We start from the raw sequence: 26769 nt of genomic DNA, 5'->3' as shown, positions 1-26769 counted from the left end.
AGTTTGTATGATGGAAATTTGCATATACTCCAGAATGTTATGAAGAGTGATCAGATGAATTGCAATTAATTGCAAAGTCCCTCTTTGCCATGCAAATGAACTGAATCCCCCCCCAAAACATTCCACTGCATTTAAGCCCTGCCACAAAAGGACCAGCTGACATCATGTCAGTGATTCTCTCGTTAACACAGGTGTGAGTGTTGACGAGGACAAGGGCAAGCTTGTCAACAAGGTTGGAGATCACTCTGTCATGCTGATTGAGTTCGAATAACAGACTAGAAGCTTCAGGAGGAGGGTGGTGCTTAGAATCGTTGTTCTTCCTCTGTCAATCATGGTTACCTGCAAGGAAACCCATGCCGTCATCATTGCTTTGCACTAAAAGGGCTTCACAGGCAAGGATATGGCTGCCAGTAAGATTTCACCTAAATCAACCATTTATCGGATCATCAAGAACTTCAAGGAGAGCGGTTCAATTGTTGTGAAGAAGGCTTCAGGGCGCCCAAGAAAGTCCAGCAAGCGCCAGGACCGTCTGATTCAGCTGTGGGATCGGGGGACCACCAGTACAGAGCTTGCTCAGGAATGGCAGCAGGCAGGTGTGAGTGCATCTGCACGCACAGTGAGGCGAAGACTTTTGGAGGATGGCCTCGTGTCAAGAAGGGCAGCAAAGAAGCCACTTCTCTCCAGAAAAAACGTCAGGGACAGACTGATATTCTGCAAAAGGTACAAGGATTGGACTGCTGAGGACTGAGGTAAAGTCATTTTCTCTGATGAATCCCTTTTCCGATTGTTTGGGGCATCCGGAAATAATCTTGTCCGGAGAAGACAAGGTGAGCGCTACCATCAATCCTGTGTCATGCCAACAGTAAAGCATCCTGAGACCATTCACTTGTGGGGTTGCTTCTCAGCCAAGGGAGTGGGCTCACTCACAATTTTGCCATAGAACACAGGCATGAATAATGAATGGTACCAACACATCCTCCGAGAGCAACTTCTCCCAACCATCCAGGAACAGTTTGGTGACGAATAATGCATTTTCCAGCATGATGGAGAACCTTGCCATAAGGCAAAAGTGATAACTAAGTGGCTCGGGGAACAAAACATCGATATTTTGGGTCCATGGCCAGGAAACGCCTCAGACCTTAATCCCATTGAGAACTTGTGGTCAATCCTCAAGAGGCGGCTGGACAAACAAAAACCCACAAATTCTGACAAACTCCAAGCATTGATTATGCAAGAATGGGCTGCCGTCAGTGTGGATGTGGCCCAGAAGTTAATTGACGGCATGCCAGGGCGGATTGCAGAGGTCTTGAAAAAGAAGGGTCAACACTGCAACACTGCAAATATTGACTCTGTGCATATTGACTCTGACACTTATGAAATGCTTGTACTTATACTTCAGTATTCCATAGTAACATCTGACAAAAATATCTAAAGACAATGAAGCAGCAAACTTTGTGGAAATTAATATTTGTGTCATTCTCAAAACTTTTGGCCACGACGGTACAGCCGGAATGACTCATATCCAGAAATACAGCCAGTATGAGTCATATCCAGAAATACAGCCAGTATCAGTCATATCCAGAAAAACAGCCGGTATGAGTCATATCCAGAAATACAGCCGGTATCAGTCATATCCAGAAATACAGCCGGTATCAGTCATATCCAGAAAAACAGCCGGTATCAGTCATATCCAGAAGTACAGCCGGTATCAGTCATATCCAGAAAAACAGCCGGTATGAGTCATATCCAGAAATACAGCCGGTATCAGTCATATCCAGAAAAACAGCCGGTATGAGTCATATCCAGAAATACAGCCGGTATCAGTCATATCCAGAAAAACAGCCGGTATGAGTCATATCCAAAAATACAGCCGATATGAGTCATATCCAGAAATAAAGCCGGTATGAGTCATATCCAGAAATACAGCCGGTATGAGTCATATCCAGAAATACAGCCGGTATGAGTCATATCCAGAAATACAGCCGGTATCAGTCATATCCAGAAATACAGCCGGTATGAGTCATATCCAGAAATACAGCCGGTATGAGTCATATCCAGAAATAAAGCCGGTATCAATCATATCCAGAAATACAGCCGGTATCAGTCATATCCAGAAATACAGCCGGTATCAGTCATATCCAGAAATACAGCCGGTATCAATCATATCCAGAAATACAGCCGGTATTAGTCATATCCAGAAATAAAGCCGGTATCAATCATATCCAGAAATACAGCCGGTATCAGTCATATCCAGAAATACAGCCGGTATCAATCATATCCAGAAATACAGCCGGTATCAGTCATATCCAGAAATACAGCCGGTATGAGGCATATACTGCATATCTTGAAAACTTGACTGCTGACATGCAAAACATTATTTGACTGTGGACTAATGGAACAAAAAACAAAATATTTTCCTTTAACTATTGACCTGACCTCTGTGTTACTAAGAGGATGCAGGCCTCTTTGGGGGAAGGAGTGTCTGTGTGTGTGTGTGTGTGTGTGTGTGTGTGTGTGTGTGTGTGTGTGTGTGTGTGTGTGTGTGTGTGTGTGTGTGTGTGTGTGTGTGTGTGTGTGTGTGTGTGTGTGTGTGTGTGTGTGTGTGTGTGTGTGTGTGTGTGTGTGTGTGTGTGTGTGTGTGTTGAAATAATAACACAGTAATGTCGTGTTATCATCCTACTATAAAGTTGGAACACTGACGAAGTAAGACGTGCACCGCAGAGGAGGAACTTAAACAAATTCAGGAAAGAGCCACTTCTTTCCTCCTTCACCCTTAACCTCAGGCCCATTCGCACCCATTCACTTACTCTCCCACAGTGCCGTACAAATTGCCTCGACTAACCTGTCCCCCCCCCTGCACATTGACTTGGTACCGTACCCCCTGTGTAAGAACTCCTTATTGTTATTGTATTACTTTTTAAATAATTTTTTACTTTAGTTTATTTAGTAAATATTTTCTTAACTCTATTTCTTGAACTGCATTGTTGGTTAAGGGCATTTCACAGTAAGGTATTGTTGTATTTGGCGCATGCTACAAACTGTAATTTGATGTGATTTGAGTGGTACCATATAGCTCTAAGACAACCGTCATAGCTCCTATTAGAAGGCCTATGTAGAGTAGAAGGCTGTTGGAAAGATGGAGTGTATTTATAGCTGGGGCCTGTTCTTCCTGGATGGGCTCTGTTATAGACATCTGGGGCGATGCTGCGGGAGGGGGGGCTTTTATTTGAACATCTCTGCCTCCTATTCTTAGCTCCATTGTGCCGGCGTGTGATCCGGGAACACAATACAGTGCGGGGGGAGGTCTGCTGGTTCGGGGACTATTCTGGAATCGCTCGGCTGAAGACGGAACACCTCTGTAAGGGTCAATTTACACATGCGGGGTCTTTGTTAGACTAGCGACAGGTGGGCCAGTGGGACACACAGGATAAGCGACTAGATAATATGCTTTCCAGGAGCTTATACGTGTGTGTGGTTGAAGTGCAGTGTGAGAAAGGTTTTCCACGGCAGCTTTGTTCAGTATGCAGATCAGCTCATCAAAAGACATATATAGAGATATCTAGTTACGGTTCTGTGCAGAGCACACAGCTGGGAAGGACAGTGTGTCCATAAGTCTGTGTGTAATTGCTGTCAAGCGAACAGGCACACCACACAGTCACAGTCACACACACATACACACACACACGAACAGACCCAAACAGATGTGCACTCTTCCTTGGGAAAATACCTGCAGCCAAAACAAGTTTGACCATCCCAGTGGAAGAGCCCCCCCCCCCCCCCACCCCGACCATTTTCTTCCTAACTTGAAACCCCTTCAACATGAGGAATCTTCGTGCCTCCTCCACCTCTTCCCTCCCTCTGCCACCCACCCTCACCCTGACCTCATTTACTATGTAACAGGAAACAGACATTTTCCTCCTTTTATTTTTCCCTCACTTTTTCCCTCCTTTTACCTTTTCGCTGGGCTGGGTGGTGGCTCTAGCCACTGGTCGTCTGAGTGCAGCCGTGGGTAATTGTATTTACAGATGGCATACGTGCGACCGGCGCAGGGACAGAGAAAGAGAGAGAGGAGGAAAGCGAGAGAGAGCGAGAAAGAGACTCCCTGTTTCCCCTCCCTGCGGCCCACAGTACTCTCTGATGGGTAAGGACAGCTTTGCCATTTGGGCCAGGGATTGTCTCTCTTGCCGTTATACTGGCTGTGTGAGTCTGATACACACACACTTTTACCAGTCACTCTCTCTCTTTCTCTCCTTCTCCATTCTGTTCACGATACCAATGTGTGTTACCCATGTGTTTATGTTTACAGTGTGTGAGAGCGTCTGTGTGTTGGGGTTGTGTCTACATTCAATGTGTGGAACTATACAGTCGCAATTGGGAGATTGGGAGATATTTCAAGGACAACACATTGCACTAGAAAGTATATACTGTAGGCTTAGCACATATAAATCAAATCAAAAGGATACTTATAAACAGAAAGTCTAGATACAGGGCATGCTAATTTTAACAACCATCATGTCAGTCATTTACTGTTGATTGGACTATACTATCCACTATATGCCATAACTATTGTAGATGTCTTGTCAGAGTTCATTTTACTGTCGTCTATCTACATATATGATGTCTTGTCAGAGTTCATTTTACTGTCGTCTATCTACATATATGATGTCTTGTCAGAGTTCATTTTACTATCGTCTATCTACATATATGATGTCTTGTCAGAGTTAATTTTACTATTGTCTATCTACATATATGATGTCTTGTCAGAGTTCATTTTACTATCGTCTATCTACATATATGATGTCTTGTCAGAGGTCATTTTACTATCGTCTATCTACATATATATTGTCTTGTCAGAGTTCATTTTACTATCGTCTATCTACATATATGATGTCTTGTCAGAGTTCATTTTACTATCGTCTATCTACATATATGATGTCTTGTCAGATGTCATTTTACTATCGTCTATCTACCAATGTCATGTCTTGTCAGAGGTCCTTTTACTATCGTCTATCTACATATGTCATGTCTTGTCAGAGGTCCTTTTACTATCGTCTATCTATATATGTCATGTCTTGTCAGAGGTCATTTTACTATCGTCTATCTACATATGTCATGTCTTGTCAGAGGTCCTTTTACTATTGTCTGTCTACATATGTCTTGTCAGAGGTAATTTTACTATCGTCTATCTATATATGTCATGTCTTGTCAGAGGTCCTTTTACCATCGTCAATCAACAAATGTCACTTCAGGGGTCATTTTACTATCGTCTATCTTTATATGTCATGTCATGTCTTGTCAGAGGTCCTGTTACTATCGTCTATCTATATATGTCATGTCTTGTCAGAGGTCCTGTTACTATCGTCTATCTATATATGTCATGTCTTGTCAGAGGTCCTGTTACTATCGTCTATCTATATATGTCATGTCTTGTCATACTCCCATTGCTTTTATATGTGTCAGTGTGTTCACTCTTCAAGTCCATATGTGCACAGTAGAGGGCCCACTCCAGAAAGGATGAATTGATGAAGAGTAGGGGGTGAAAAGAGGAAGAGTGGGGGGAAACGCCACCTGCTCTTACCGTTCTCCGGGTGCTCCATCTCTCCGATACTGCCGTCTGGGGTGGTCCTCTCGTAGTGGTCCTCAGGCAGGGCCAGGGGCCCAATGCGGGGCCCCGATGACGATTTGGAGCTGGGAGTCTCCGATTCCTCCAATCCGCTGTCGTAGTAGCTGTGCTGGGAGGGGTCCTGCAGGTCTTGAGCTTGATTGGCCGTGGAGAAGGTCACTCGGCGATGGGGGAGCTGTGATAGGATGAGAAGAAGGGACATGTTAGGTCGGTTGCACTCCACTGGTTTCATGAACAGCTCAGTGGATACGTGGTCCCTCGCTGGTTTGTGTGTGTGTGTGTGTGTGTGTGTGTGTGTGTGTGTGTGTGTGTGTGTGTGTGTGTGTGTGTGTGTGTGTGTGTGTGTGTGTGTGTGTGTGTGTGTGTGTGTGTGTGTGTGTGTGTGTGTAAAGGAGGGGATATGAGGGGGAAAGCAGCTGTCTGAGTCGTGTGTTTGATGGCAGCATAATTAAAATACAATTAGCCTTCCCACTTGTGCTGGCGTCGGACGTGACTCACTCATTCCTCTGGAGGGTACTGGGGACTGGAATGAGGTACAGAGGCTCACAGACACACAGACACACACCCCACAGGTGATTTAACTACTGCCTGCTACACACACCACACAGGTGATTTAACTACTGCCTGCTACACACACCACACAGGTGATTTAACTACTGCCTGCTACACACACCACACAGGTGATTTAACTACTGCCTGCTACACACACCACACAGGTGATTTAACTACTGCCTGCTACACACACCACACAGGTGATTTAACTACTGCCTGCTACACACACCACACAGGTGATTTAACTACTGCCTGCTACACACACCACACAGTCATTCACATCCCTAATACACACTCACATAAAGGATGCATTCATATCTCACACATGCGCACATACACAAATACACACAAGGAAGCACACACACACATATATACACTCTCTGTGCGGAGTGTATTACCTCACAGTTAACTAAATCCTCCTTGACTGCTACAGCCAGGTCTGATAAAGAGGACGGGTGCGTCACAGATCCCTGAGGGACCCCCTGGCTGACAAGCACAGGCCCTCAATCACTATAGGAAGAGACAGGCCCGCAAATTGGGTCTGGGAAAGACTTAGAGAGCGCTGTCAAGTAGCTCACACTACACCAGCAACTATACTATCTCCAACTATAGAACCTGGCTTGCTCTCAGGAAGTCACTGAGACACACAGCTAAAGGGCAAATAAAGATAGAAATGTGTGGAGAGAAGGCAGAAAGAGAAAGAGAGAGGGAAGTGTGAGAGAGAAAGTTGAAATAGGGAATGTTTCATTTCAATGGGTATTATTCTCTCTCTCTCTCTCACTCTGTATCTCTCTCTCTCTGTCTCTCTCTTGCTCTTTCTGTCTCTCTCTCCGTCTCTGTCTCTCTCTCTCTCTCTCTCACTCATAATTTTGTAAAAATCTCATAGACGCCACTCTTTATCTGCCACTGTGTCCATTAACCCCCAGACAAACCTACATAAAAAGCCACTATCAAATGTTCGTTTTCTTTTTGTTTGTTTATTTCTTTGTTTCAGCAGCAAGACTTGTTGGAGTTGCCCCAGTACAGGCTGTAAATAGAAGAGCCTGCTCAGCAGGTTGTATCATGGGAAAGTGGAACAGCAGCTCCGTGGAACTATGAATATAGACTATAGATCCCCTAGAAACTTCAGTTGCATCCCAGTTCCACTTAAAACTGTGTAGCAAGGTGGCCATTTTATGTCGAGATGACCTCTGTTGATGAGAGATGATCATTGTGTCATTATTGCAACTCAAATACTTGAGATGCCCAGTGTATAATGAAAGCTTTATTAAATTCTACTTGTATAATTGATTTAAAGGTGCAATATGCAGAAATTTTTTATTGCTAAAATTGGAAAAGTTTGCCTAATTTCAGATTATGGGACTAAATAAACAGTCATTGTACCATCTAAACCACCGTGAAATATATTTTCAATAACCAAAAATATTGTATTTTCAGCTATTTGAAGTTAGTGACCAAAACCTAAAGTAAAAGATGCAAAAACTAAACTTAAGAACAGGAAGCATAGAAATTGTGGACATAGAACAGATCTACCTCTTCTTAGACTTGCTTTCAATGAGAATTTGGTTGGGTTGCCCAAAAAGTTAAAATGAATAGGGAAAATACAGAATAATTAGCATCTCCATATTAACATAATGGCTGAAGATGGCTGAACAGCTCATTTCCGTCCATAGTCCTTTGGATAGTCGGTTGAATTCTGTGTGTATGCGTGTGTGTGGTGTTTACATTATCATCAACTTGTATGTGTTTAGAAGAAAATAGTAAAATATATATATTTCTACATTGAAACATAAAGGCAGGGACTGCGGATACCACTAATCTCTGACCTAGACAGGACACCTGTCCAAAAAAAAAAAATAAGTAATATAAAAACACCCACAATCCTCTTTGCTCCTGATAGCGCAAACAAGCCTCCTCTCATAGCAGAAAGAAGAAGAAACCGTTATTGTGTTCCACCTCATGTCTATAGCCCTTGGCTAAGATGTGGAGGAAGTAACTAAATGAAAGAATGAAGGGGATTCATCCATTGAGATAGCGCATGGCCGTGCATGCGGCCAGCTGCCCGTACAGACAGATAAGAGGGGTCCTTCAGTAGCTGACAGGGAGAAACATTGTCCTTCTTCAGATTATTAAAACCAGACACTGAACAATGCAAGACTGGATACTCTCCATTGCCTCTCGGCTGTGTTTGTGAGGTTTGAGGTGGAATGTGGAGATAGCAAGGCTGTATGTGTTTTCTCCCTCCCTCTTCCTCTGTACTGCAGCTGTTACTCTTTCCCCATCTTCATACTGAACACAATAGAGGGGTAGCCTTATTACAAGAAGCTCCGAGCAACACAGTGTGTGTGTGTGTGTGTGTGTGTGTGTGTGTGTGTGTGTGTGTGTGTGTGTGTGTGTGTGTGTGTGTGTGTGTGTGTGTGTGTGTGTGTGTGTGTGTGTGTGTGTGTGTGTGTGTGTGTGTGTGTGTGTGTGTGTGTGTGTGTGTGTGTGTGTGTGTGTGTGTGAGAAAGAGAGAGACAGAGAGAGAGACAGAGAGACAGATCCTCATTAAGACTGGTTGAGGCAATATTATGCATTCTTATGAATGTCTCTCGCTATCAAGTACGCATGGACACACACTCATGTAACAAAAACATCTCACAAACAAACATACTGTACACACGCATGTACGCACACACACACACACACACACACACACACACACACACACACACACACACACACACACACACACACACACACACACACACACACACACACACACACACACACACACACACACACACACACACACACACAGTCATGCTCAGAGCTTCTTGTAATGATAATGCTACATCTCCATTGTGGTCAGTATGAAGATGGGGAAAGAGTAACAGCTGCAGTACAAGAGAGAGTGAGAGAGAGAGTGAGAGAGAGAGTGAGAGAAAAAGAGAGTGAGAGAAAAAGAGAGATAGAGTGAGATTATGAATGTTCTACATGCCACCCGGAGAGACAAAACTACTGCTCCTGTTGCTAATGCTGAGCGGGTGCGTGGACACACACACACTCGCGCACACACACGCGCTCACACACTGAGCAGCCCCGGAGCCAAAACAGCACTCAACCACAAACAAAAAGCTCCCTTCATCCCTCTCTCTCCCTTTTTCTCCCTCTCTCTTTCTACCTCTCTCTCGCTTTATCTGCCAAATCCTGCTCTCTCTCTCTCTAGTTCCCCTGGCCCTAGTCAAGCAGGGCAGGAGTATGTTAGGCATGAGAACTATGCCGCAGGCTACGATTGGCTCCACGGTAAAATGCACCTGCAGTACTAAGTACCTGCATCAGGCGCTCCAAAAATGAAACAATAATGTGCCAGGACAAATGGAATGCTGGGGGATTTTTGTAACGGTTTCAAGCTGGCAGACGCTAGAATTCAGTTGCCACAGGGCAGAGTAAGGGAGGAGGTGGAGAGATGAAGGGAGAAGGAGGAGATGGCAGCGAGAGCGATAGAGACAGAGAGAAAGAGAGAGAGAGAGCGCGCGAGAGAGAGAGAAAGAGAATACGTGCATGTGTGTCAGTTTTAATGGAGGGAACACTGATGTGGGGAGATCATAGGGCACTCCTAGATGGAGAAAAGGTGATGTGGTCTCAAAAGAACTGATCAGTACAGGGAGAAGAGGTGATGTGGTGTCATAGTAAGAACAGATCAGTACAGGGAGAAGAGGTGATGTGGTGTCATAGTAAGAACAGATCAGTACAGGGAGAAGAGGTTATGTGGTCTCATAAGAACTGATAAGTACAGGGAGAAGAGGTTATGTGGTCTCATAAGAACTGATAAGTACAGGGAGAAGAGGTTATGTGGTCTCATAGTAAGAACTGATAAGTACAGGGAGAAGAGGTTATGTGGTCTCATAGTAAGAAGAGATCAGTACAGGGAGAAGAGGTTATGTGGTCTCATAAGAACTGATAAGTACAGGGAGAAGAGGTTATGTGGTCTCATAAGAACTGATAAGTACAGGGAGAAGAGGTTATGTGGTCTCATAGTAAGAAGAGATCAGTACCGTAGGACTCTGGAGATATTTTGAGGCCTACCTGAAATCTAGCCTCAGTTCCAAACATAACCTTTTGGGATAGAGCGCATATTACCACGATGTGTACAGCTGGTTTCATCACTATCAAACATAACATGTTCTATTGTGCAGCATTATGCTTCCCCACAATTTGGTCTGCAGTGTTTGAAACACATCAACAAATTATTTCTAAGCAACAGCCAATTGCACATACATGTCTATGGATGCTACCATATGTGGCCGGATTCAGGTTTGGGGGCGTTTGATGCTATTTCCTAGGGCCGTTAAAAAAATAACAAAATGAATAATAATTAATAACGTATATGTATAGTGTATATATACAGTATATTTCAAGAGTTTCATTCCAAAACGATATATATCTACTTTCAGAAAAGTTGGTAAATTTGCTTTTATTCTGTAAAGAAATGATGAAAGAGATTGGTGTGTTTTTTCATTATCAATCTAATCATGGAATGGGGTTGTTCAATGATAGTCTATCACTTGATGCTTTCATTTCAGATACCAACAATCATGTTGTTGTTTTTTAGAAAAACAGTATATATCCGCCTCACTCTCAGAGAAATAAGTAGTACTGCTAGGTTTTACACAGTCTAACGTAACACATAACTACATTTATTATAAAGAACTGTACAAATGATACATTTGCGAAGTAAAAAGAAAAAGAATAATGAATTAAGTAATATGTAATATGAGATCTGCATGTAAAACATTTACATTTGACATTTTAGTCATTTAGCAGATGCTCTTATCCACAGCGACTTACAGTTAGTGCATTGATCTTAAGATAGCTAGCTGAGACAACCACATATCACAGTCAAATATACAGGATACAAACATTCCATTCCAGCTAAACAATGAAAATATAGCTCTTTGCAAAAAAACTCATTGTAATACATCCAAAATCTATGAATAACAATAATATTTTACACACACATGAAGGTACAGTACCTACAAGCAATCATTTCTAGTGAAGAAAATGAAATGTGATAACTTGATGAATATATCAATTTGGAAATAAACTCTTCATTTAGTATTATTTATTTATTTTTGTACAGAAATGACTTCTTGAATGTGTGAAATTTCATATCCCTTAATTACAAACAGGTCTAGGATCTGTAAATATGAATAGAAAGATACAATTATGAGTCTAGTTTAGCGACATAGAAAACACTGCACTACGTAGGGAGAAAAGCAGGATCCATGATTGGCTGAGATAATGGAGGGGGATAATAGAGAGACTACTTCCTGGAGGACAATGGCAAGCTGACTCATGCCTTTAGACGTGAATTCTTAATAAAGAGATGGGTTGGGCTAAGGCATAAGAGGGTGGGAACAATCCTGAATGGGCATAAACAAAGAAGACCTCTCTAGAAAGTGTGAAAATCATTCAAGGCTATTTCTCCTACTTGTCTCCAAAGTGGGATAACAAGTTCATAGAATTTCAAAGAAGCATAATGTTCCCATGCTTCCCCAACTGCAGTGTCTGATATAACATGTTGAAGCTCTGAGTCTCTACTTTTGTAAAATAGAAATAAGCTCATGTTCCTGAATTCAGTCACATTTATGGGTTAAACAGACAAACCTTTCCCAGAATGATGGTTTGACCACAAGGTGTTTAAATAGGAATGATGTCATACACATGCAACCAAATAGTTTGTTTTGCAAATAGGAGACAATATTTGAATGTGAGCATATGACTTCCACATAGAAGGGCAGAAAGAGGTCGTTTCAGAGCCAATTCACTACTGCTGCACGGTACACCGAAACTTTTTCCATACTAGAAGATAAAAAAACAGTTCGGTACTATAATTTCTGTTACTTTCGGTATATCTGTCAAATGTGCCTCACTGATCAAGCCTGTCTATTAGCACAGCAGACCTCTTATTGTAGAGCACCCTGCCTGCTCCACTTACTCACCACTAGCCTGCACTGGGAGTCTGGGCTACATCATGTTAGCTCCCCTCTCAAGCACAGAAGTTAACAACCTTGAAGAAATGTTGAAACTGTTAATTACTGTTCGCAAAACATTGTCCTTACAGGCTAGAACACATTACAATGCAAGAAGATGCCGGTAGCTTCCAGCTTTGTAGGCTAAAGCTAACATCAATTCACTACCCTAGTACTTTGTTTGTGATCATATGCAAATCATAACACAAAATATGCAGAATTCCTTGCTGATTGCCAGCGAAAACTGGCAACCATTCACTTATTCGGTCTCTCAAACGTCTCTCCCAGAGATGATCTATTGCCTCAGCAAACTGACTGTGCTCTGACGCTTCCTGAATGACATCATTAATAGTTAGAGAGACATTTTTATAAAACAAGCTACTTCTATGCCAATGTGGTTGATCAGTACAACAAATAAGTCCCAAATGGAAGGGAAACAGATTGTTTATCATCTGTAGCCCATGAAATCAGCCAAAACAAGCTCAATATCTCAGTGCATGCACACACTCCTATTGAATATGCATTCACCTGTATTGTGAATAGGTCTAGGCTACATCCTGATTAACCCAGTTTATCAATATAGCTTTACCATTCAAATAAATGATCACCATTATGTTGTAATGTAGTCAGATTGGTAAAAGCTAAGTCAAAGTGATTGCATGATTGTCTAATTGATTCATTAATGCATACATGGCTGTCTCTGAAAAATGTTGATGTAAAAAAATTCAAATGTGATATTGAAGTCAAAAGATGCCCAGCGATTGAACAGAGCAGTAGCTGAGTTGATCTGTCTAGATCAAGAGCCATTTGGTGACCTTGGCTAACGTCTTATTTTTTTGCTGTGGGATCGTTTTGATATCGAGTATCGTGATGGTATCGAGTATTGTGATACTAAATCTGGTATCGAAGTCGAAATGCTGGTATCGTGACAACACTACAAATACAAATGAGTGCTTAAGTCATAGTTTGCACAAGCAAAGAAGTGCAAAGTTTCCCGAGTGGTGCAGTGGTCTAAAGCACTGCATCTTAGTGCTTGAGGCATCACTACAGACACCCTGGTTTGAATCCAGACTGTATCAGAACCAGACGTGATTGGGAGTCCCATAGGGCAGCGCACAATTGGCCCAGCGATGTCCGTGTAGGCCGTCATTGTAAATAATAATTTGTTCTTAACTGACTTGCCTAGTTAAATAAAGGTTAAATAAAAAAATAAATAGACACCTGACAGGCCAAAATGTCAACTATTTAAATCATCTACGGTAAAGAACGCACACATACATACAGTACGCACCAGGTAGCCGTGTGCGCAACACACACACGGAATGTGACCTCAGAGCAGAACACTTCTCCTCTGAGCTGATATATATTATGATGTGTGAAGAAGCTGCAGTCTCTGGTGTGACCAGTGACAGAAAGAAGGTAACATGACCTCTCTATCGCGTGGGAACCGTCATTATGCACCGGGAGAAAGATCCTTCCGCATGCCTTTCTCTCTCTCATTCCCTTACTCATCTCTCTCACCCTCCTCTCTTTTCTCTCCCTGCCCTCTCGCTCTCTGTTTCACCTTCTCGCTCTCTCATTCCCTGACTCCGCTCTCACCCTCCTCTCTTTTCTCTCTCTGCCCTCTCCACCCTCTTTCTCTCTGATCCCTTCCTTTCTCTCTATTTATCTTTCTTTAACCAATTCAGCACTCCATTTACTCTCTTTCTCTCTCTCACTCTCTTTGTCTCTCTCTTCATCTCTAGTAGGTTATCTTTTTTTTTCTCATCTGTTTTCAAGTGGTAGCAGTCCTTCATTCCTGTACCCTGGGCAGGTGCATAACGTGTGTGTGAGAACCTACAAACAGTGAGCTAGGAGAGTCTTATTGCCAGTAAATCTATCGTGTGGCTGGCAGGACAAACAGCTATAACTCTGACACACACTCAACCTAGCATTTCACTCCTGAAGTGCACACATGCAGAGAGGCACGTAGGCCTAACAGTCAAAAACAGCCAATGGTAACAAAAAGAAAACAGACTTAGAATGATTGTAATGATTATGTTGTTTAGATTAAACACACATTATATTAACATTATACTGCACCTTCATATTTATTTATTTAATTTCAAACGTCACATTTCTCTAGTAGCGCCCTTTAGGTTATTTATAATAATGAACAATATCAACAAAATGTCCACAATAAGTGGTCGGTTTGGTCGGTGTCGATCATTTTTGGTTTATCGTCCCAGCTCTAACACACACACACACACACGTCTCCCTCAGTCTACCGAGACACAGGGGAAACAGGTCTGACAAGTCTGTTTGTGTCAGTGTTTGTGTGTACGTGTGTGTATGTCATAGTAAGAGCATTGCCGACAGTGACGGACACACTGACTCACAGACCCAGGAACGAGGCTGGCGACACACATAGACAAACACACCTATACCATCCCTTTGCTACAAGGCTGTGGGAAATTCCCCCATCTTCATGAAATGAACTCGAATATATCAAGGCACTACAGCATATAATTTTCAATTTACCGCCTCACTGCCCCAAATATATCACCTATCAAAGGGCTCATATAAAAAGGACCAAAAAAATAGGGTGCCATTCACAGAGTTTCACTTGTATGCCAAGGTAACCTGTCTAAATGACGATCGCCCTGGAAGCACTCACATCTGTAACCATGAAGTGCTTTGAAAGGCTGGTCATGGCTCACATCAACACCATCATCTCAGACTCCATCCACCCACTAATTCACATACCGCCCCAACAGATCCACAGATGACACAATCTCTATTGCACTCCACGCTGTACTCTCCCACATGGACAAGAGGAACACCTATGTGAGAATGCTGTTCATTGACTACAGCTCAGAGTTCAACACCATAGTGCCCTCCAAGCTCATCACTAAGCTAAGGACCCTGGGACTGAACACCTCCCTCTGCAACAGGACCCTGGACTTCCTGACGTGCCACCCCCAGGTGGCGAGGGTAGGCAACAATACATCCGCCACACTGACCCTCAACACAGGGGGCCCTCAGGGGTGTGTGCTTAGTCCCCTCATGTACTCCCTGTTCACCCACGACTGCGTGGCCGTGCACGACTCCAACACCATCCTTAACTGTAGATGACGGTGATAGTCCTGATCACGACGGCGATGAGACAGCCTACGGGGAGGAGGTCAGAGACCTAGCAGTGTCGTGCCAGGACAACCTCTCCCTCAACGTCAGCAAGACAAAGGAGCTGATTGTGGACTACAATAAAACAGAGGGCCGAGCACGCCCCCATTCACCTCGATGGGGCTGTAGTGGAGCGGGTTGAGAGCTTCACATTCCTCAGTGTTCACATCAAGGATCTATCATGGGCCACACACACCAACACAGTCATGAAGAGGGCACGACAACGCCTCTTCTCCCTCAGGATAGCTGAAAAGATTTGACATGAGCCCTCAAATCCTCAAAAAGTTATATAGTTGCACCACTGAGAGCATCTTGACTGGCTACATAACCACTTTTTATGGCAACTTTTTATAGCAACTGCTTGGCATATAGAGGGTAGTGTGTACTGCCCAGTACATCACTGGGGCCGAGCTCCCTACCATCCAGGACCTCTATACCAGGTGTCAGAGGAAGTCCCTAAAAATTGAAAGCGGTACCAATGCACTAAGTCTGGAACCAACAGGACCCTGAATAACTTCTTCCCCCAATCCATAAGACTGCCAAATATACTGAACATAAATATAAACGCAACATGCAACAATTTCATTGAGTTTAGTGAGTTCCAGTCCACATGAGAAAATCAGTCAATTGAAATAAATTAATTAGGCCCTAATCTATGGATTTCACATGACTGGGAATACAGATATGCATATGTTGGTCACAGATACAGTACTTTTAAAAAAGGGCCTCACAATGGGCCTCAGGATTTCGTCCCGGTCTATTTTTCATTGGACGTAGTGCCAAATTCTCTAAAATGACGGCGGTGGCTTATAGTAGAGAAATTAACATGAAATCATCTGGCAACAGGTCTGATGGGCATCATTCCTGCAGTCAGCATGCCAATTGCACGCTCCCTCAAAACTTGAGACATCTGTGGCATTGTGTTATGTGACAAACTGCATATTTTAGAGTGGTCTATTTTTGTCCCCAGCACAAGGTGCACCTGTGTAATGATAATGCTGTTTAATCAGCTTCTTGATATGCCCCACCTGTCAGGTGTATGGATTATATTGACAAAGGAGAAATGCTCACTAACAGGGATATAAACAAATGTGTTCAGTGTAGTTAGTTAAATATTTAACCAAATAGAGGCTGCTGCTACTGTTTATTATCTATCCTGTTGCCTTGCCATTTTATTCCTAGTTATATGTAAATATCTACCTTGACTCAGTACTGGTACCCTGTGTATGTATCCAAGTTATCATTACCCATTGTGTATTTATTATTACTTTTATTATTACGTGTTAGTACTTTTCAATTATTTCTCTATTTTCTTTCTCTTTGCATTGTTGGGAAGGACTCGTAAGCATTTCACTGTTAGTCTACTCCTGATGTTTACGAAACATTTGACAAATAACATTTGATTTGATTGATTTGATTCTGAATTTTGATTTTCAGAAGCCCCTCACTTCAGCGACTTGTACTTTTCTCCCTTTTCAACTTGTATGCTATTCATGGGCCTTGGAGACAGACGCATACTTAAATACAAGTTTCCACTTTCCCAAGCACTGGGTGTTTGTTGCATAAACACACAGGCGCACAAGCACACACACACGCACACTCATACATAAACATTCCATCTGTGGTGCCTTTTCTCCTTGAGCAATGCTAAGATAATTTTTGGGGAGAAATGCCCAAGAGAAAACATTTAAAAGCAAAGGGTGACAATGTTCATTATCGTCACTTTCTCATGCGCGCCTAGAGCGAGTGCTGGCACCGAGAGACAGAGAGGAGGAATAGAGAAGAGAGGATGAGGAGTAGGAGGAGAAGAAGCCTCTTGGGAGACTGCTCATCCCTTGGGGGGTCTATGGGAAGGGTAGGGGGGGGTTCAAGACCAGCCCCCCTCCGCCTCCTTTATAAAATGTATGTGACCCCATTCCATCAAATGTATCATGTGGTTTAGTAGCACAAACAGGTGTGTGTGTTTGTTTGCATATGTGTGGTTTCCGACATGCCCAGTTGAACAAACAACATGTTCTCCCGCACCAAGCCATGTCCGTCTGTCTATGCCGATGTGGTTTGATATCAATGACTCACACATACAGGTACCCACATCGGTCATTCTCCCTCTCCCTCACTCTCCATCCCCCAGTCTGTCAAAGACACTCAAAGGCTCACACTGCAGGTGTGTAGCAACATTAATTATCTTCTTCCCTATCTCCTCTCCTTCTTTCCCTCTCTCCTCTCCTTCTTTCACTCTCTCTCTCATCGACACATACAGTACCAGTCAAAAGTTTGGACACACCTAATCTTTCAAGGGTTTATCTTTATTTTAGTATATTTTCAACATAGTAATAGAGAAGATATCAAAACTATGAAATAACACATATGGAATCATGTAGGTACCAACAAAAAAGTGTAAACAAATCAAAATATATTTTATATTTGAGATTCTTCAAAGTAGCCACCCTTTGCCTTGATGACAGCTTTGCACACTCTTGGCATTCTCTCAACCAGCTTCACCTGGAATGCTTTTCCAACAGTCTTGAAGGAGTTCCCACATATGCTGAGCACTTTTTGGCTGCTTTTCCTTCAATCTGTGGTGGAAACGCATCCCAAACCATCTCAATTGGGTTGAGGTAGGGTGATTGTAGAGGCCAGGTCATCTGATGCAGCACTCCATCACTCTCCTTCTTGGTCAAATAGCCCTTACACAGCCTGGAGGTGCATTGGGTCATTGTCCTGTTAAAAAACAAATGATAGTCCCACTAATCGCAAACCAGATGGGATGGCGTATCGCGGCAGAATGCTGTGGTAGCCATGCTGGTTAAGCATGCCTGGAACTCTAAATAAATCACAGATAGTGTCACCAGCAAAGCACCCCCACACCATCACACCTCCTCCTCTATGCTTCACGGTGGGAACCATACATGCAGAGATCATCTGTTCACCTGCTCTGCGTCTCACAAAGACACGGCAGTTGGAACCAATAATCTCAAATTTTGACTCCAAACCAAGGAAAGATTTCCCCCGGTCTAATGTCTGTTGCCCGTGTTTCTTTCGACCATTAAGGCCTGATTCACCCAGTCTGCTCTGAACAGTTGATGCTGAGATGTCTGTTAATTGAACTCTGAAGCATTTATTTAGGCTGAAATTTCTGAAGGTGGTAACTCTAATGAATTTATCCTCTGCAGCAGAGGTAACTGTGGGTCTTCCTTTCCTGCGGCAGTCCTCATGAAAGCCAGTTATCATAGCGCTTGATGGTTTTTACGACTGCAAATAAGAAACTTTCTAAGTTCTTGACATTTTCTGGATTGACATACCTTCATGTCTTAAAGTAATGATGGACTGTGGTTTCTCTTTGCATATTTGAGCTGTTCTTGACATAATATGGACTTGGTCTTTTACCAAATAGGGCTATCTTCTGTATATCACCCCTACCTTGTCACAACACAACTGATTGGCTCAAACGCATTAAGAAGGAAAGTAATTCCACAAATTACATTTTAAGGCACACCTGTTAATTGAAATGCATTCCAGGTGACTACCTCGAAGCTGGTTGAGAGAATGCCAAGAGTGTGCAAAGCTGTCATCAAGGCAAAGTGTGGCTACTTTGAGGAATCTCAGATATAAAATATATTTCGATATATTAATGCTTTTTTGGTTACTACATGATTCCATATGTGTTATTTCATAGTGTTGATGTCTTCACTATTATTCTACAATGTAGAAAATAGTAAAACAATTAAGAAAAACGCTTAAATGAGTAGGTGTGTCCAAACTTTTGACTGGTACTATATATGCCATGAAATACCCACATACATGTTCTTCATACTCTCTCTCTTTCTCTCCCTCTCTTTTCCTGGGTCAGAAATGCTATTATATGTGTGATGAGCTGTCAGTGAGGTATGGCAGCCCAGTACTGTGTGTTCTCCCAGGTCTTCATGTGGAACACGTTTCTACTGTAAGGAATGTAGAGGAGGTAATTGGATCCAGGAGATTGCTTTGGGAAGACGGGATGGTGGAGGAGAAGAAAAGGTAGAGAGCGATGAAGAGAAGAGCTCTTCTATTAAGAGAAAACGAGTGTTTGGGAAACTTCTTCATCCTCATTCACTCACCCTCTCTCAGTATCTGAAATATATTTTTTCTCTCTTGCTCCCTCTCTCTCTGAAACCTATTCCTCTCTCTCTCTCGCTCTCTCTGAATGAGAACGAACCTTGTGAATGATATTCGGCTAAACTAAAGTAAATAGTTTAGCAGTCTCATCGGAGTGGAGGTGTGAGGGAACATAGCGTCTGTGTGAGCATTAGGAGCTTAAATGCTTCCTCCGGGCCCAGTTCCAAAGCAGCGTCGGGTTCACCTAATCAGGAACCCACTACCCATCACCCCCTTGGAGCCAACAGGAGTTACAGTGAATTGAAATGCAGCTACTGGGATGAAGTACGGCTACTGGGATGAAGTACGGCTACTGGGATAAAGTACGGCTACTGGGATGAAGTACGGCTACTGGGATGAAGTACGGCTACTGGGATGAAGTACGGCTACTGGGATGAAGTACGGCTACTGGGATGAAGTACGGCTACTGGGATAAAGTACGGCTACTGGGATGAAGTCACGGCTACTGGGATGAAGTACGGCTACTGGGATGAAGTACGGCTACTGGGATGAAGTACGGCTACTGGGATAAAGTACGGCTACTGGGATGAAGTACGGCAACTGGGATAAAGTACGGCTACTGGGATGAAGTACGGCTACTGGGATGAAGTACGGCTACTGGGATGAAGTACGGCTACTGGGAGGAAGTAAGGCTACTGGGAAGAAGTACGGAACCATTTGGTTAATTCTGTCGTAATAATAGTGTTTACCTTCCACCTATTTCTATCTTCTATTTCTTCCTCTCTTTTCTACCTCTCCCACACACTCGCTTCAAATAGGAGGGTTTTTCATCCATCTCCCTTGAATTCTGTTTCATCATAGAGACTCAGTGCTTTGAAAGGGAGAGAGAGAGGAGGAATGCTAGAGCAAGAGGATGAGTGATTGAGAGGGGGAAAGATGAACAGAAGTCACACTCTCCCGGACCTTTTGAAGGATGTACCTCGAAGTCATTGGGTCCCTGTGGTCTTTTGAACAACTCTGTAATTGTAAGTGTGTGTGTGTGTGTGTGTGTGTGTGTGTGTGTGTGTGTGTGTGTGTGTGTGTGTGTGTGTGTGTGTGTGTGTGTGTGTGTGTGTGTGTGTGTGTGTGTGTGTGTGTGTGTGTGTGTGTGTGTGTGTGTGTGTGTGTGTGTGTGTGCGTTTGTGTGTGTGCGTGTAAGAGTGAGTCACTTCCCCCTAAGAATAGCATACGGTCCTGGAAGGCCACTATAGTTTCTTTGAAAAAACATTTACTAAGGCCTAGCCTCTTCACATGTGCTATGGGTACAGTGTGGTGGCAGTAAAACACCAATGGGGACAGGGAATCTAGCCTAGTGCATCAAGCTCTGACTGTGCATTTGCAGTTTCTTTGAAGAACAATCCAAGCTGTGTATAGGGTCGTGACCTTAAGAAGCTACACTGAACAAAAATATAAACGCAGCATGCAACAATTTTAAAGATTTTACTGAGTTACAGTTTATAAAAGGAAATCAGTCAATCCAAATCAATTCATCGGGCTCTAATCTTTGGATTTCAAATGACTGGGAATACAGATATGCATCCGTTGGTCACAGATACCTTAAAAATGTAGGTAGGAGTGTGGATCAGAAAACCAGTCAGTATCTGGTGTGACCACCATTTTCCTCATGCAGCGTGACACATCTCCATGGCATAGAGTTGATCAGGCTGTTGATTGTGGCCTGTGGAATGTTCCCCCATGGCTGTGCGAAGTTGCTGGATATTGGCGGGAACTGTAACACTCTGTCGTACACATTGGTCCAGAGCATCCCAAACTAGCTCAAAGGATTTATATTTTTGTTTAGCATAGATATATGTTCCGGACCTGAATACAGTAGTGATGGTGGTAATATTAATGCATTTGTAGGGAGTTTCACTTATAATGAACAAAAATATAAACGCAACATGTAAAGTGTTGGTCCCATGTTTCATGAGCTGAAACAAAAGATCCCATAAATGTTAATATGCATAAAAACCTTAATTCTCTTACATTTTGTGCACACATTTCTTTACATCTCTGCTCGTGAGCATTTCTCCTTCGCCACGATAATCCATCCACCTGACAGGTGTGGAATATCAAGAGGTTTGGCATATCGTAAGCTGCCTCTAACGTCATTTTAGAGAATATGGCATTATGTCCAACCAGCCTCACAACCGCAGACCAGATATAACCACGCCAGCCCAGGACCTCCACATCCAGCTTCTATAACTGTGGGATTGTCTGAGGGGGTGCTGAGGAATATTTATGTCTGTAATAAAGCCCTTTTGTGGGAAAAACAAATTCTGATTGGCTGGGACTGACTCCCCATTTGGTCGGCCTGGCTACCAAGTGGGTGGGCCCATGCCCTCCCAGGCCCACCGATGGCTAAGCCTTTGCCCAGTCAGGTGAAATCCATAGATTAGGCCCTAATGAGTTTATTTCAATTGACTGATTTCCTTATTTGAACTACAACTCAGTAAAATCTTTGAAATTGTTGCATGTTGCGTTTCTATTTGGATGTCTTTGATGTATCAGTTGTAGCCTAGTGGTTAGATGTATGACCTGGTAGTGATAGTAGGGACCAGAAGGGCTGTTGAGTCAAACCCCAGGTCCTCTGGTGCCCTTGACTCAGCAACTTCACCTGAATTGTACTATAGTGTACATTTAACTAACTGTATGTACAAAACTGTTTAGCTAAATAATTGTGTGTGTGTGCACATGGTTTTTCTTCTAAGAATAGCAGAGGAGCTATTGTGGAGCTCCATGGAAAAGGTTGTGTGACATTCACTGGAAGACAGGGCTATATCTTCCACTCCTCCAGTCTGTTTCACGCTGGCCCCATTCACTGGAAGACAGGGCTATATGTTCCACTCCTCCAGTCTGTTTCACGCTGGCCCCATTCACTGGAAGACAGGGCTATATCTTCCACTCCTCCAGTCTGTTTCACGCTGACCCCATTCACTGGAAGACAGGGCTATATCTTCCACTCCTCCAGTCTGTTTCACGCTGGCCCCATTCACTGGAAGACAGGGCTATATCTTCCACTCCTCCAGTCTGTTTCACGCTGGCCCCATTCACTGGAAGACAGGGCTATATCTTCCACTCCTCCAGTCTGTTTCACGCTGGCCCCATTCACTGGAAGACAGGGCTATATCTTCCACTCCTCCAGTCTGTTTCACGCTGACCCCATTCACTGGAAGACAGGGCAATATCTTCCACTCCTCCAGTCTGTTTCACGCTGGCCCCATTCACTGGAAGACAGGGCTATATCTTCCACTCCTCCAGTCTGTTTCACGCTGGCCCCATTCACTGGAAGACAGGGCTATATCTTCCACTCCTCCAGTCTGTTTCACGCTGGCCCCATTCACTGGAAGACAGGGCTATATCTTCCACTCCTCCAGTCTGTTTCACGCTGGCCCCATTCACTGGAAGACAGGGCTATATCTTCCACTCCTCCAGTCTGTTTCACGCTGGCCCCATTCACTGGAAGACAGGGCTATATGTTCCACTCCTCCAGTCTGTTTCACGCTGGCCCCATTCACTGGAAGACAGGGCTATATCTTCCACTCCTCCAGTCTGTTTCACGCTGACCCCATTCACTGGAAGACAGGGCTATATCTTCCACTCCTCCAGTCTGTTTCACGCTGGCCCCATTCACTGGAAGACAGGGCTATATCTTCCACTCCTCCAGTCTGTTTCACGCTGGCCCCATTCACTGGAAGACAGGGCTATATCTTCCACTCCTCCAGTCTGTTTCACGCTGGCCCCATTCACTGGAAGACAGGGCTATATCTTCCACTCCTCCAGTCTGTTTCACGCTGACCCCATTCACTGGAAGACAGGGCAATATCTTCCACTCCTCCAGTCTGTTTCACGCTGGCCCCATTCACTGGAAGACAGGGCTATATCTTCCACTCCTCCAGTCTGTTTCACGCTGGCCCCATTCACTGGAAGACAGGGCTATATCTTCCACTCCTCCAGTCTGTTTCACGCTGGCCCCATTCACTGGAAGACAGGGCTATATCTTCCACTCCTCCAGTCTGTTTCACGCTGGCCCCATTCACTGGAAGACAGGGCTATATCTTCCACTCCTCCAGTCTGTTTCACGCTGGCCCCATTCACTGGAAGACAGGGCTATATGTTCCACTCCTCCAGTCTGTTTCACGCTGGCCCCATTCACTGGAAGACAGGGCTATATGTTCCACTCCTCCAGTCTGTTTCACGCTGGCCCCATTCACTGGAAGACAGGGCTATATCTTCCACTCTTCCAGTCTGTTTCACGCTGACCCCATTCACTGGAAGACAGGGCAATATCTTCCACTCCTCCAGTCTGTTTCACGCTGACCCCATTCACTGGAAGACAGGGCTATATCTTCCACTCCTCCAGTCTGTTTCACGCTGACCCCATTCACTGGAAGACAGGGCTATATCTTCCACTCCTCCAGTCTGTTTCACGCTGGCCCCATTTACTGGAAGACAGGGCTATATCTTACACTCCTCCAGTCTGTTTCACGCTGGCCCCATTCACTGGAAGACAGGGCTATATCTTCCACTCCTCCAGTCTGTTTCACGCTGGCCCCATTCACTTGTTCCTCTCCCTTTTTCATGAAGGGAGGGAGGTTGTTAATCAAATGGATTCTCAGAGCATCGCTCCGCTGTGTGTGTGTGTGTGTGTGTGTGTGTGTGTGTGTGTGTGTGTGTGTGTGTGTGTGTGTGTGTGTGTGTGTGTGTGTGTGTGTGTGTGTGTGTGTGTGTGTGTGTGTCATTGGAATAGTATTAGGGGGCATATTTGGGGATTGGGCTGTCTATCTATAAGCTGACCCTAGCACCTGTGACCTGGGATAAAAGAGTCCATGCAACAGTAATAATTGAAGCCATCTTGTGGAATACACCACAGAAAGTGATGTTTTGGTTGGGTAACATTGTCAACATACTACTGGTAATGGTTCTAAGTTGAAAAGAGCAGTACTAACAGTAACACAAGTCTTTTCTCAAAACAAATGTGTTTTTAGAATGTCTAAACTCTTGGATTGGTAGAGGATCAGGTAAATGTCCAATACAGATGTTGAGTCAGTGGGTTTTGGGAAGGAATATTGGTGAGTTGTTTTCATTGACCCGAAACCCTCCCATTTCCAGTACCCAGGTCCTAAAGGGTTCTGTGTTGTTTTCACTGACCCTAAACTCTCCCATTCCCAGTACCTAGGTCCTAAAGGATTCTGTGTTGTTATAATTGACCCTAAACGCTCCCATTCCCAGTACCTAGGTCCTAAAGGGTTCTGTGTTGTTTTCATTGACCCTAAACTATCCCATTCCCAGTACCTAGGTCCTAGAGGGCTCAATGCAAAGCCAATCCTCTTTCCTCCAATCCCCTCATGTGTGGAGAACATGGAATGAGAGGGGGCTAAGCCTAGAGCTTGGCGATATGGACAAAAATCCATATTGAGATAAATTGCCTGAATTGATGCGCTAACAATAAATAGAATGATAAGTTTATAACAATGTGCATGACAGTTTGTTCTTTATTCTCCTTTAAACTACTACTACTGGTTATAGCCATCAATTGTCCCATTAACACTAACCTATATTAGTAAATGTATTTCATTTCAAACTCTGTATTATAGGCTACTTGTCCTAATGAACGATATCAGCAAAATGCCTGGGATAAGTGATCGGTATGGTCGGTGTTGATCATTTTCGGTTTATCGTCCCAGCTCTAGCTTAGCCCTTTGTAATCACACACACAGACACTCACACACACACACACACAAATCAACTTGCATATATAAACACACTCAATCTTGTATGAAACTATACTGTATATGATCCAGAATTCAAGATAGCTGCCATCCATCTAAGTTGAGTCAGGATTTCTAGGTTGGGCTGACACATTTTTGACACCCTCTTTTAACATTGGGCCTTTCATTGCCGAGTCACTGCCCCGCTATAAAGGAAACAGGTGCATGGTCTCTCACGCTAGCTTGTTTTTAGCTTCTCCACATCTACTGCTAAGGGCCGAATACAGAGGTGAGAAGTTCTCTGGCTGGGCAGAGAACCAGGCGCAAAGTGCTCAAGGCTTGCCCAAACCGAGCCTCGGGACATGGCTTGACTTTAAAGGAGCCTGCCTGGACCGTTCAGCCGTCGACAACTTTGACTCACACTTCCAACACTCCCAGCCTACTAATTAGCCACTAGGCTAACCCTCCAAGTTAGCGATTAGCTGTTAGAGGCTAACACATTCTTTCAAATAGGGGGGCTTTGCTGTTCCAGGTGGGTTCCCTGGCTGGATGTCCCCCGCTTCAGGAACACACAGGACTGGGGCAGGCATTGTGTCGTGCCAGTAGCCCTGGGCATTAGTGGAACAGACAGCTCTCCCTGGGACAGGTGGAGCTAGGCCAGTGGTCCATTAGCGGCCAGTCTCTGTACAGCAAGTCCAGCTTGACCGTCTGGCTTGACCGCACGCATGCCAAGACCACAAGAGCTAGGGAGCCAAGACAATGGGCCTATACAGACAGGAGCAGGGAGTCTGGTTGGAACTGAAGCCAACTGAGATTAGCCACAGGGGAGAGTAAACAACAGAAAAACAGGGCTGTGGGGTTTGCATCCACAAATGGGCTTCAATCAGTGACGCTGCTAGCTGGGAAGCAAATGCCTTCTTTGCCCTCGACTGACAGGATGAGGGAGAGGGAGAGGGAAAAGAAGAGAGAGGAATAGAGTCCAACTTTCTATTCCACACCACACACATTGAATGACTCAGATCTGTCCTGACAGCCTACTAATGTCAGCCCACTAACCAATTATATTATCAGGCTGCCTACTAATGTCATCCCAATGACCAATTATATTATCAGGCTGCCTACTAATGTCAGCCCACTAACCAATTATATTATCAGGCTGCCTACTAATGTCAGCCCACTAACCAATTATATTATCAGGCTGCCTACTAATGTCATCCCAATGACCAATTATATTATCAGGCTGCCTACTAATGTCTGCCCACTAACCAATTATATTATCAGGCTGCCTACTAATGTCATCCCAATGACCAATTATATTATCAGGCTGCCTACTAATGTCATCCCAATGACCAATTATATTTTCAGACTGCCTACTAATGTCAGCCCACTAACCAATTATATTTTCAGGCTGCCTACTAATGTCAGCCCACTAACCAATTATATTATCAGGCTGCCTACTAATGTCAGCCCACTAACCAATTATATGTTCAAATCAAATCAAATCAAATCAAATTTTATTAGTCACATACACATGGTTAGCAGATGTTAATGCGAGTGTAGCGAAATGCTTGTG

The 26769-nt window shown here is 43.8% G+C and overlaps 1 protein-coding gene across 3 annotated transcripts in view; it reads right to left on the bottom strand.

Annotated features, from left to right (window-relative positions):
* The window catches only part of LOC139574644 (protocadherin-1-like), a 403011-nt gene that overhangs the window by 159204 nt on the left and 217038 nt on the right, over positions 1-26769 (bottom strand). For all 3 annotated transcript variants that reach the window (XM_071399399.1, XM_071399402.1, XM_071399401.1), the window contains exon 4: positions 5579-5798. In XM_071399399.1, coding sequence (XP_071255500.1) covers positions 5579-5798 — 220 coding nt within the window. The remainder of the gene's footprint in view (positions 1-5578; positions 5799-26769) is intronic.

The sequence above is a fragment of the Salvelinus alpinus genome, chromosome 4 (assembly GCF_045679555.1).
Source record: "Salvelinus alpinus chromosome 4, SLU_Salpinus.1, whole genome shotgun sequence".
Classification (NCBI taxonomy): Eukaryota; Metazoa; Chordata; class Actinopteri; order Salmoniformes; family Salmonidae; genus Salvelinus; species Salvelinus alpinus.
Note: the sequence above shows the minus strand (reverse complement) of the source record. Positions and strands in the feature narration are given on the sequence as shown.